The sequence below is a fragment of the Oncorhynchus nerka genome, linkage group LG27 (assembly GCF_034236695.1).
Source record: "Oncorhynchus nerka isolate Pitt River linkage group LG27, Oner_Uvic_2.0, whole genome shotgun sequence".
Classification (NCBI taxonomy): domain Eukaryota; kingdom Metazoa; phylum Chordata; class Actinopteri; order Salmoniformes; family Salmonidae; genus Oncorhynchus; species Oncorhynchus nerka.
The window spans coordinates 34362601-34375871 of NC_088422.1; the positions used below are offsets into that span (position 1 = coordinate 34362601).

At 47.4% G+C, this 13271-nt stretch overlaps 1 protein-coding gene across 1 annotated transcript in view; it reads right to left on the minus strand.

Annotated features, from left to right (window-relative positions):
- The window catches only part of LOC115111207 (oxysterol-binding protein 2-like), a 105503-nt gene that overhangs the window by 73666 nt on the left and 18566 nt on the right, over positions 1-13271 (minus strand). The window contains exon 2 of the mRNA XM_065011591.1: positions 8018-8226. Coding sequence (XP_064867663.1) covers positions 8018-8226 — 209 coding nt within the window. The remainder of the gene's footprint in view (positions 1-8017; positions 8227-13271) is intronic.

Genomic DNA, 13271 nt, shown 5'->3' on the forward strand with positions numbered 1-13271 from the left:
CCAGCTTATATCTCTCACACACCGGCAAAAAAACAAATGCTCACACACATCACCAAATGGAGAGAAAAAAAATCACACACAACAGCACCACAGCCTATTCACATACAGAAGACTTGTGTCCAGTATTGATGGACATAGCGTATCGACATAGTGCATCGAGCCTCTCCGTTTAGCCAGTCAGATCAATGCATTGCCATGGTCTTCACTGTGATCCACTGAGAGGCACATAACTCTTGTTCCCACATTGAGCTGGACAGAGCACACATGGAGCACACATTGTAATATAGTATACTATTTTTACCAGAGACCTATATGGGAACTATAGGGAATAGGGTGCCATTTGGGAGGCATCCATGGAGGGAGAGCCTCTTCTGTGTGTCTGTCACCTGACTGTTTCTGTTCCTGTTCCCCTCCACCTAAACCAGGCCAATCGATTGTCTCCTCCCGGCAGCTCCTCCATTAGTCTAATACAGCAACTCTAATCCAGCAGTGAGGAGAGGACTGAAGGAGCTGCATGGAAAGACACAGGAAGGAAGGCACCTGGCCAGGAGCTGCATAGAAAGACACAGGAAGGAAGGCACCTGGCCAGGAGCTGCATGGAAAGACACAGGAAGGAAGGCACCTGGCCAGGAGCTGCATGGAAAGACACAGGAAGGAAGGCACCTGGCCAGGAGCTGCATGGAAAGACACAGGAAGGAAGGCACCTGGCCAGGAGCTGCATGGAAAGACACAGGAAGGAAGGCACCTGGCCAGGAGCTGCATGGAAAGACACAGGAAGGAAGGCACCTGGCCAGGAGCTGCTCTAATGTCACAGCTCTGCTCGGAATTTCCATTTAACACAGAATTATACCATATATTTAATCTATATGGCCAATATACCACGGCTAAAGGCTGTTCTTATTCACGACGCAATGCAGACTGCCTGGACACAGCCCTTAGCCGTGGTATATTGGCCATATACCACAAACCCCAGAGGTGCCTTATTGCTATTATAAACTGGTTACCAACGTAATTAGAGCAGTGCAAATAAAATGTTTTGTCATACCCGTGGTATACGGTCTGATATACCACGGCTGTCAGCCGATCAGCATTCAGGGCTCGAACCACCTTTATAATATAGCAATATTCCATTTACCATGACCCACTGCTATACTGCCCAATTTCTCCTACATGTTTTATTTAACCTGGTTTATCATTGTTTTACTACACATTTTCTTTACTGTATATCTAATTGAATTCATATTGGTTAACAAACCAAATGAGAAATGCATTGAGTTGGGACTGTATGAGGAGAAACACTGCCCCCTGCTGGCTGCTTACATAACACAGAGATTTATTAGCTGTAACAGCCAGTTGTACCTCTAGAGGATTAGTGCTGTTCAACCACGGCAAACATGACTCCGTTAATGAAGAAAGAAAAGCAGCTCTGTCAGTAATTACAGATTAATCAAGTGGAAAAGAGGAATTGACTTCAGTTAAATTGACTTCAGTTAGGAGCTACTGTGGTCCTGTGAGTCTGTCCATGATCATAGCTCAATGGTATATGGATCCACACACACTATTGGAGGTAGGTGTGTGTGTGTGTGTGTGTGGTGGTGGTGTGTGTGTGTGGTGGTGTGTGTGTGTTGTGGTGTGTGTTGTGGTGTGTTTTGTGTGTGTGTGTGTGTGTGTGTGTGTGTGTTGTGGGGTGTTTTGTGTGTGTTTGTGTGGTGTATTTAAGCAGTAGCTCCTTCCCCCTCAGGAGATTGGCAGGAGATGGAGAGGAGGTGACAAACAGCAGCACTGGGACACAGAGAGGTGTGTGAAGGAAGAAAACATTCCTGCCCTGTAGAGTCAGACACACAACATGACGTTCTTAGAGCACCTAATGACCTAATACTTTCACCTGACACGTCTTGAATTGACCGTTGATAAACAACTCTCTCTCTCTAAAGCACAGACGGTGACTCATTCCCACACACTGAGTTAGTACATTTACTCCTCCATGGTTGTGTGTGTCTCTGTAGCCCTCAGGTCTTTGTGTTAACTCATCCTTCTAGAGGCAGTGAGGCGTATGGGAGTTGGGGAGAGAACTATCCAAACACGCACACACGTTGCATGCTTACACACACACACACACAGTATTACTCCCAGTAGTGGACTTACCATTATGCAGAAGAGGCAATTGCCTTAGGCCTCAGATCATCAAGTGGCCTCGTGAGTTGGGCATAAAATAAAAAATGTATACTAGTAATATGCTTTTATATAATGTCTCCGCTTAAGGCACCCCCATTCTCCACTTTCTTGTGATATGATTGGAAACGTGACAATTGAAATGAAGCTGCAGCATTGAAGCAGAGAAATAAAGAATCTTTTAAAAACACAGGTGCTGCTGTAGGTTGATCTGGATCTGATGCTGTCTGGCCAAAAAGAGTATAGCATGTAAGGTAAGTTGGCGGGTGCATAGTGCACTGTTCAGGTGCTGGAATTATTTTGAATGAAAGTGCAAAGGTAACTTAGTTTTTTAAGTGATTTGTTTGACAATCAGATGAAAACATGACTGGTTGTGTTCATGGCTCATTTAAAGGCAAGGGGGGTATTATTGTTCCATTAGCAATAGCCCATATTAGGAGGCTTTTTTACATTTTAAACCTTACATTCCTCCTTGAGGCTACTTATCATTATTATCGATATTAGTCAATAAATGGTCGGTATCGATAATTTCCGGTTTATCGTCCCAGCTCTACTGCATAGTCCCCCTGAGGAGATAAACATCTACCATACTCAACACAGGCTACAATATCCCATTTAGTGCTATGAAGGGCACCCTTCACCTACTGGCATTGGCCCTCTCCTCAGTACTGGCATTGGCCCTCTCCTCGGTACTGGCATTGGTCCTGTCCCCGGTACTGGCATTGGCCCTCTCCCCGGTACTGGCATTGGCCCTCTCCCCAGTACTGGCATTGGCCCTCTCCCCAGTACTGGCATTGGCCCTCTCCCCACTACTGGCATTGGCCCTCTCCCCACTACTGGCATTGGCCCTCTCCCCACTACTGGCATTGGCCCTCTCCTCACTACTGGCATTGGCCCTCTCCTCACTACTGGCATTGGCCCTCTCCTCACTACTGGCATTGGCCCTCTCCTCACTACTGGCATTGGCCCTCTCCTCACTACTGGCATTGGCCCTCTCCTCACTACTGGCATTCACTACTGGCATTGGCCCTCTCCTCACTACTGGCATTGGTCCCTCTCACTACTCACTACTGGCATTGGCCCTCTCCTCACTACTGCCATTGGCCCTCTCCTCACTACTGGCATTGGCCCTCTCCTCACTACTGGCATTGGCCCTCTCCTCACTACTGGCATTGGCCCTCTCCTCACTACTGGCATTGGCCCTCTCCTCAGTCCTGGTTCACTATGAATTTCCTGAGTCTGAGTGGGCATCTGGCTAACTGTCTAGCACACTGCTTTTCTAAAAGGAAAGGCTGTCTCAAGGACATTATAAAAGCTCAATACAAACTGATCCACACCCCCATCTCGCCTCCCTCTGTATCAATCTACCCCAGGGTCGAGTGGATCAACATAAATCTAGCCAACTCCATTGTCTCTGTGTCTCTATATTTCAATCAAGTACTTTTTAAAATGTATTTCACCTTTATTTAACCAGGTAGGCCATTTGAGAACACCTTTATTTAACCAGGTAGGCCATTTGAGAACACCTTTATTTAACCAGGTAGGCCATTTGAGAACACCTTTATTTAACCAGGTAGGCCATTTGAGAACAAGTTCTCATTTACAAGTGCGACCTGACCAAGATAAAGCAAAGCAGTGCGACAGGCTTAACTGAATGACAACAGAGACAGAATATAATCTGGAATATGATTGAATAGTTTGGGGTAGGCCTTGTCACCAAGGAATGCTCCTCAGAACCAGATGCTGATGACAGGTTACCCTATGCTAGGCAGCCGGCATCGAAACCCTCCTGCTGGGAGAACGAGGATCCAATGACGGGCCTTCAGTTGGTGGGGAGGTGGAAGGTCAGTGGAAGACTGTTGCTACAAAACAGCACGTGGGAGACACAAGGTTTGAGTTGACATATAAATACTCTCCTAGATTCATGCCCATTGGTTGAAAGAAAGGGAAGTGTTTATTGCGCGAGTGAGCCCATAGGTTAATCAACAAGCGTGGTGGAATTTCCTTAGTGTGCAATGCTCATAGGCTGCAGTTAATAGGTGATTGACATTCCGCATGCTTGTTAATAGTACAGGAGGAGGAGAGACTTGATGCTATGCTGATGAGGTAACATTATGACACTTCCATATAAATACCTGCTATGCTGATGAGGTAACACTATAAACACTACTAGGCTTGGGCGGTATCCAGATTGTCAAACCAACCTTGTGCCATACCAGGATATTCAGTAATACCGGCACTGAACACAAGGGGCGCTATTTTCAAACCCCACTGAGCCTTTGTAATCTGAAGGATCATCATGCTAACAAGTACATGTGAAATCCCATAGAGAATGCTAACTAAATGCTAATGAGCGCGTTGCGAACATTTGACACAGTCTCTGATCTAATATATTTGCATGATAGATATCCCAGCTCATAAAGTTACACAATTAACTAAAGAATGCTACTCAGTTTGCTGCACACACAATGATATTAGAGAGCAAGGCTCTTGATCCAGGAGGGGATGCTCTGCGTTTACCAAGCTAAACTTGATTTTAGAAGAAGCTAACCATTTAGCTAGATAGCTAACTAGCTATTAAATTAGCAAACCAATGCACTACTGCAGAGCATTTAGCACATTTTAAACAGTTAATAGTTATAAGCTATCTAGCTGGCAAACATTTAGTTTCCAATCTGTAACTAGATTGCCTGGCGCGTGCTGCACAACAGTGAGTGACTTTCAAGACTCAGGTCTCTCAACGTTATGTGCTGGTAAACAAACACCAAGTGACTGGGGACTAGAGGTCATCTTCATAATGAAACATTATTTGACAGGGGAAATGAAGAAGGCAATGTTCTTTATCTTCTAACGTATTGCACAAGTTGACTGCAGGTATTTACTTAAAAAGTAGCTATAAATATCCAAATGTAAAAAATAAAAAAAATGACTTAAAAGTGACAAGCCAATCAGACCAGCCTTCCTGACTGAACTTGAACAGTGTCTAGGGTTTACCGAGAATGGTGCTACAAACAAAAAACATCCGGTCAGTGGCAGTTCTGTGGGCGAAAACCGCTCGTTGATGAGAGGTCGAAGGAGAATGGCAAGAATTGTGCAAGCTAACAGGCGGGCCACAAACAGGCAAGTACCGGTGCAGTTCAACAGTGGTGTGCAGAACGGCATCTCGGAGCGCACAACTTGTCAGTCCTGGTCACGGATAGGCTATTGCAGCAGGCGACCTGGGTTCCACTCCTATCAGCTAAAAACAAGAAGAAGCTGATCCAGTGGGCACACAATCACCAACACTGGACAATAATTGAGGAGTGAAAAAATATTGCCTCGTCCAACGAATGCCGGTTCCTGTTGAGTCATGCTGATGGCAGAGTCAGGATTTGGCATAAGCAGCATGAGTCCATCCTTCCTGGTGTCAACGGTACAGGCTGGTGGTGGTGGTGTAATGGCATGAGGAATATCTTACTGGCACACCTTAGGTCCCTTGATACCAACGTTTCTATGCCCCAAAGAGTTCAGGCTGTTCTGGAGGCAAAGGGGGGTCCGGCCCAGTACTAAATGGGTGTACCTAATAAACTGACCACTGACTTTATATCTGTGTGTGAGTCTCTATCTATGTGTGTATGGTTGTGCACTCTAAGAAAAAAAGGTGATATCTAGAATCTTAAAGGGTTCTCTGGCTTTCCCATAGGAGAACCCTCTGAATAACCCTTTTTGGATGCAGGTAGAACCCTGTAGGGTTCCATGTAGAACCCTTTCTACAGATGGTTCTACATGGAACCAAAAAGGGTTCTTCCTGGAACTAAAAAGGGTTCTCCTGGAACCAAAAAGGGTTCTCCTGGGGACAGCCGAAGAACCCTTTTGGAACCCTTTTTTCTAAGTGTGTGTGTGTCATGCGAACGCCGAGTTTCACTGGCTCTCCTCTCCTGCCTGGTTAATGAGTCTACAGGGGAGCGCTGTGTTGATGTCTAGTACTCACCACCCACCCTGGGCTCAGCGACAGACAGACAGACAGACAGACAGACAGACAGACAGACAGACAGACAGACAGACAGACAGACAGACAGACAGACAGACAGACAGACAGACAGACAGACAGACAGACAGACAGACAGACAGACGGCTCCATTACCACACCTGAGACTGAGGGGACCTAACACCCACACTATGCACTAGACACACTCAGAGACAAACACACAGGGCTTGCTACACAGAGGGCTGGCTATACAAACACAGAGGGCTGGCTATACAAACACAGAGGGTTGGCTACACAAACACACAGGGCTGGCTACACAAACACACAGGGCTGGCTACACAAACACACAGGGCTGGCTACACAAACACAGAGGGCTGGCTACACAAACACAGAGGGCTGGCTACACAAACACAGAGGGCTGGCTACACAAACACAGAGGGCTGGCTATACAAACACAGAGGGCTGGCTATACAAACACAGAGGGCTGGCTACACAAACACAGAGGGCTGGCTACACAAACACAGAGGGCTGGCTACACAAACACAGAGGGCTGGCTATACAAACACAGAGGGCTGGCTATACAAACACAGAGGGCTGGCTACACAAACACAGAGGGCTGGCTATACAAACACAGAGGGCTGGCTACACAAACATAGAGGGCTGGCAATACAAGCACAGAGGGCTGGCTACACAAGCACAGAGGGCTGGCTATACAAACACAGAGGGCTGGCTATACAAACACAGAGGGCTGGCTATACAAACACACAGGTTAGAGCCTAATGTTGTAAATACACGAAACACACAGTTAAAACTGTGCCTGTCTAATTGTGAGTGATAAGTTGTATTCTCTCTCTCTCCCTCCCTCCCTCCCTCCCCGTTTCACGCAATCACTCTAAAATTAGAGAGCTGACTTTAAAATGGAGGTCAGGGGAATATATAGCCTGTCTTTCTAGGGACACTGTGTACTGTAGTTAGTAGACTAGACTAGAGCAGGCAGGGGTTGGGCTACTGCCAGTCGTTTAAACGTGAAGAAGAAAGGCCCTCCCAGGCTTTTCCCACAGCCTTTTGACCACAGACACCAATCACAAGCAACAAGAATGAGTCCTTTTGGAAAGGAGAGAGTTCTGTTGTCAAGAGACTGAATGAGCGGCTGGTTCTCACGGTAACGGTAGCAGCATACAGTAGTAGTCTGTCTTCCATGTTCCAACCTCCTTATTGAGAGAGAGGACCACACTGCCCCCATGTGGCCACAATGGAGACCCCAAAGAGTTTTCTAGTAAGATTGTTGACCAAAACGTCCGGCACAAAAACCAGTAGACACTGGAGACCAGAGCATAGCCCGTCTGTCCGGACAGAGTGACATTCTGAACATGCTGGACCATAAAGTGAGTGACATACCTTTTACCTACTGCGAATTAGTTAAACTAAACTAACATACCTGTCAACAAGACACAATACGGGAACCCGCTCTCTGTAAACAATGATATAACCTCCTTCTCCCATTCCTCTGCAAAGTAATCTATCTACTCCACCTTTATTTAGCCTGATAGGACTCCCGAGTGGTGAAGTGGTCTAAGGCACTGGGTGTCACTACAGACCCTGGTTCGATCCCAGGCTGTATCACAACAGGCTGTGAGTCCCTTAGGGCAGCTCACATTGGGCCCAGAGTTGTTAGGGGAGGGTTTGGCTGGGGTAGGCTGTCATTGTAAATAAGAATTTGTTCTTAACTGACTTACCTAATTAAATAAAGGTAAACAAATTGAAAGTAAACTCTTTCACAATGATGGTCTAAATAATGAAATCCAAATACAGGACTCACAGCGGGAAGTCCCTTTATATTAAATCAGCGTAACATTATTAAACAACACGTCTTCTTACCAGACTGGTCGTTCATCATGCGGATGGCTTTAGCCTTGGCCAGCTCCAGCGCTGTGACCCATCTCTGGCGCTCCACCTCAGTGCTGGCCTTCAGGTGGTAGGTGCGACCGCCGCTGCTCAGGACAATGTTACAGGCGTCCTCCGTGTCGATATGGGCTGTGGCCAGGTTGATAGTGCCACGACATGTATGGGCCATCTCTGCCTGAGTCCTGCAGGGGGACACCCAGACAGAGAGAGACAGAGAGAGACGGGGACAAGACAGAGACAGAGACGGGGACAAGACAGAGACAGACAGAGAGAGACAGAGACGGGGACAAGACACAGAGAGACAGAGAGAGACGGGGACAAGACACAGAGAGAGAGACGGGGACAAGACACAGAGAGAGAGACGGGGACAAGACACAGAGAGAGAGACGGGGACAAGACACAGAGAGAGAGACGGGGACAAGACACAGAGAGAGACGGGGACAAGACAGACAGAGACGGGGACAAGACAGAGAGACAGAGAGAGACGGGGACAAGACAGAGAGAGAGACGGGGACAAGACACAGAGAGACGGGGACAAGACAGACAGAGACGGGGACAAGACAGAGAGACAGAGAGAGACGGGGACAAGACAGAGAGACCGAGAGAGACGGGGACAAGACAGAGAGACCGAGAGAGACGGGGACAAGACAGAGAGAGACACAGAGAGAGACGGGGACAAGACAGACAGAGACGGGGACAAGACAGAGAGACAGAGAGAGACGGGGACAAGACACAGAGAGAGAGACGGGGACAAGACACAGAGAGAGACAGGGACAAGACAGACAGAGACGGGGACAAGACAGAGAGACAGAGAGAGACGGGGACAAGACAGAGAGACCGAGAGAGACGGGGACAAGACAGAGAGACCGAGAGAGACGGGGACAAGACAGAGAGAGACACAGAGAGAGACGGGGACAAGACAGACAGAGACGGGGACAAGACAGAGAGAGAGACGGGGACAAGACAGAGAGAGAGACGGGGACAGACAGAGAGAGAGACGGGGACAGACAGAGAGAGAGACGGGGACAGACAGAGAGAGAGACGGGGACAAGACAGAGAGAGAGACGGGGACAAGACAGAGAGAGAGACGGGGACAAGACAGAGAGAGAGACGGGGACAAGACAGAGACAGACGAGAGACGGGGACAAGACAGACGAGAGACGGGGACAAGACAGAGAGAGACGGGGACAAGACAGAGAGAGAGAGACGGGGACAAGACAGAGAGAGAGACGGGGACAAGACAGAGAGAGAGACGGGGACAAGACAGAGAGAGACGGGGACAGACAGAGAGAGAGACGGGGACAAGACAGAGACAGCCAGAGAGAGACGGGGACAAGACAGAGAGAGACGGGGACAAGACAGAGACAGACAGAGAGAGAGACGGGACCAAGACACAGAGACAAGACACAGAGACAGACAGAGACGGAGACAGACAGAGACAGGGCCAAGACGTAGACAGACACAGACAGACAGACAGACACAGACACAGGGCCAAGACACAGAGACAGGGCCAAGACGCAGACAGACAGAGAGAGAGAGACAGGGCCAAGACACAGACAGACAGACGGGGCCAAGACACAGACAGACACACAGATACACCAAATCACAGAACAAATCACAAAAACAGAAACGGAAACACAGGGACAGAGACGGGAACAAAAACAGAAACGGAAACACAGGGACAGAGACAAAAACAGAAACGGAAACACAGGGACAGAGACAAAAACAGAAACGGAAACACGGGGACAGAGACGGGGACAAAAACAGAAACGGAAACACAGGGACAAAAACAGAAACGGAAACACAGGGACAGAGACAAAAACAGAAACGGAAACACAGGGACAGAGACGGGGACAAAAACGGAAACACAGGGACAGAGACGGGGACAAAAACAGAAACGGAAACACAGGGACAGAGACGGGGACAAAAACAGAAACGGAAACACAGGGACAGAGACGGGGACAAAAACAGAAACGGAAACACAGGGACAGAGACGGGGACAAAAACAGAAACGGAAACACAGGGACAGAGACGGGGACAAAAACAGAAACGGAAACACAGGGACAGAGACGGGGACAAAAACAGAAACGGAAACACAGGGACAGAGACGGGGACAAAAACAGAAACGGAAACACAGGGACAGAGACGGGGACAAAAACAGAAACGGAAACACAGGGACAGAGACGGGGACAAAAACAAAAACAGAAACACAGGGACAGAGACGGGGACAAAAACAGATATGGAAACACAGGGACAGAGACAGGGACAAAAACAAAAACAGAAATGGAAACACAGGGACAGAGACGGGGACAAAAACAGAAACAGATATGGAAACACAGGGACAGAGACGGGGACAAAAACAGAAACAGAGAGAAAGGCTTGTAGTCAAATCCCAATGCGTTGTATCACCCACTAGCCTACTGTATGTCTGACTAGACACTGAAGTGCAAATGACCTTCCTGTATGCAGTCGCTTCATACTTGTGGCTTGGTAAACATGACAAAGCACCTCATTATTTAGATATGTGGCGATGTGGCCAGGCTCAGGTACAGGTACAGGCAGGAGGAGGAGATCAAGCAGGGCAGTGAGGAGGCGGAGGGATAGAGAAAGAAATAGGAACACATGCAATGTGAAGTTAAAAGATAGTGGCTTTGAAAGGCATGAAACAGTCAAGAGCCTTCCTTGGCTTACTGTCTCTAGCTCATTTTAGCCTTCTGTGTAACAGTGTTTTCTGTCCTCAGCATGTGCACACTGCACATATTTCCACATACAGCCAGCACTGTGTATGTGTACACGTTCAAACATACACAAACTAGAGAACAGTATCATCAATCACTCAACATGTTCTGGTGGCTGTGCTGAGGGAGTGACTGTGTGTGTCCTGGGCAGAGGAACTAGTGTTGCACTTTGATTGGGCCACAGAATGTTGGATAACGAGGCCATTGTGTGACTCCAAGCCCCCATAAATGGACAAAACCAAACAATGAATAACACTGAGGACAAAGGACAGAGAGAAAGAGAGAGAAAAAGGGTGTGAGAGAGAGAGAAGAAGGGAGAGAGACTACAGTGAGAAAGAGAGAGCGAGAGAAAGGGGGAGAGAATTGCCTTGCTTGGACCAATTCGTTTCCACATTTACAATAATCGTCATTGGTATGAGCAAACTGTAGCTGCTGGCCTATCATCAGAGAACAGACAGAGGTGAATGAAATCTTTTAAATCCTTAGAAGAAGAGTCATATGATTGATCAAACAAATAGTTGTCTTGGGACAATTCAGTCTTCTTAGTATTTATTAGGTGGTGTGGTGGACCAGGGTGTTTGTCTAACCCCTCACCGAGGGCAGACAAGCCGGTGAGCAGAGCAGCAGATCAGTGACAGCTCACGGCCTTTATCCTCAGCAACCGAATAAGGCGCGTTTGAATGTGAACACACTCAGAGCATAACAGACATTTCCCCACGGAAGGGATGGGCTGTGTGTAGGCTATCTGGTTGTACACCGTTGTCCAAGTCCCAGACATAAGTTACTTAGTATCAGTTGCAGTTCCCTGGTGATATGTCAGATCACTGACCTCCCGTAATGGTGAGAACAGCTAAACTCAAGCAGCTTCTGTGGGATTAATACAACCCACGCCCTGTGGTGTGTGTGAACCGAAATGTGTCCCCAACATCCATCCTCATTGACCCCTGGCCCTCACTGCCAGAACAGGCTCTCACAGCAGTATTCTGCCAATTGCACCAACAAACACACACACACACACACATTGGCAGGCCTTAACTGAACACAGTCATGTTCAGGGCTTCTGTCCTGAAATGACCGAAAACTCACTTTTGGGCTCTGATGAAAGTTTAGAGTTACTGTCTCTAGGCTCTGCCTCAGGATCAGTTCGGTATCACTGCTCCAACTGGTTCAACTTTGGCCTACGTAAAGCTAGTCTCTCATGAATGTTTACCCCAGCCATGAGTACGGCCAGCGTACACGCAGGATTTAATTCTGGGTTCCGAGATTAAAAGGTAAAGCTCATCCTAAACAAGCACTTTGGGAAACTTTTCCCTGTCTCCATTTTAGGCTGGATAGGGACACAGTCATGCAAAGCCACAGGAAGAGAAGTGTTTGTCAACAGCCCAGCCTACAGCGAGCACCAGCGGCCCAGAGCTCCAGCTATAACTGGGTCACACCACTGTGAGTCTGCTGATGAGCAAGTCAAGATCCATGCTGATCTCTCTGCCCTGTGGGGAGGCAAGGCCATGCAACGGCCCAGGAATTACAGCGTCAAGGCACAGCAGAAACTGAGAGAGAGAGAGATCAGGTCAGAAAGAGATGGGGGAGCAAGAGAGTAAGAGAGAGAACGGTCATTTCCATGTAAAAGGACCCATGAGCACCAACATTTGAAGTCCATAGGAACATGTCAAATCTGGTGTCAAATGAAAGCTAAGAGTCTATATTCTTTAGAGATTAAGGCATATAAAAAACTATTTTCCAGCCTAAAAATGTGGAATAAGCAAGTGCTTTGATTTCTGATCAAACAGATGGAAAAGGGTCTTAGAAAACACATACCAGAAAAAGCCTGAAAAGTTATTAGAAATACATCATTCAAAACACAATAATGTTGATATAAAGACCCCTGACAACTAACACTTACATTTCACTATTTGGCTGGCAGCCACACAAGCAAATTAGCTTACAACAAAAAAGCAAGGTATTTTTTAGCAAATTCGATGCATGGCCATCATACACTACATGACCAAAAGTATGTGGACACCTGCTCATCAAACATCTCATTCCATGGGCATTAATATGGAGTTGGTCCCCCTTTTGCTGCTATAACAGCCTCCACTCTTCTGGGAAGGCTTTCCACTAGATGTTGGAACATTGCTGTGGGGTCTTGCTTCCATTCAGCCACAAGAACATTAGTGAGGTTGGGCACCGATGTTTGGCGATTAGGCTTGGCTCGCAGTTGGCATTCCAATTCATCCCGAAAGTGTGCAATGGGGTTGAGGTCAGGGCTCTGTGCAGGACAGTCATGTTCTTCCACACCGATCTCGACAAACCATTTTTGTATGGGCCTCGCTTTGTGCATGGAGGCAATGTCAGGCTAAAACAGGAAAAGGCCTTCCCCAAACTGTTGCCACAAAATTTGAAGCACAGAATTGTCTAGAATGTCATTGTATGCTGTAGCATTAAGATTTCCTTCACTGGAACTAATGGGCCTAGCCTGAACCATGAAAAAC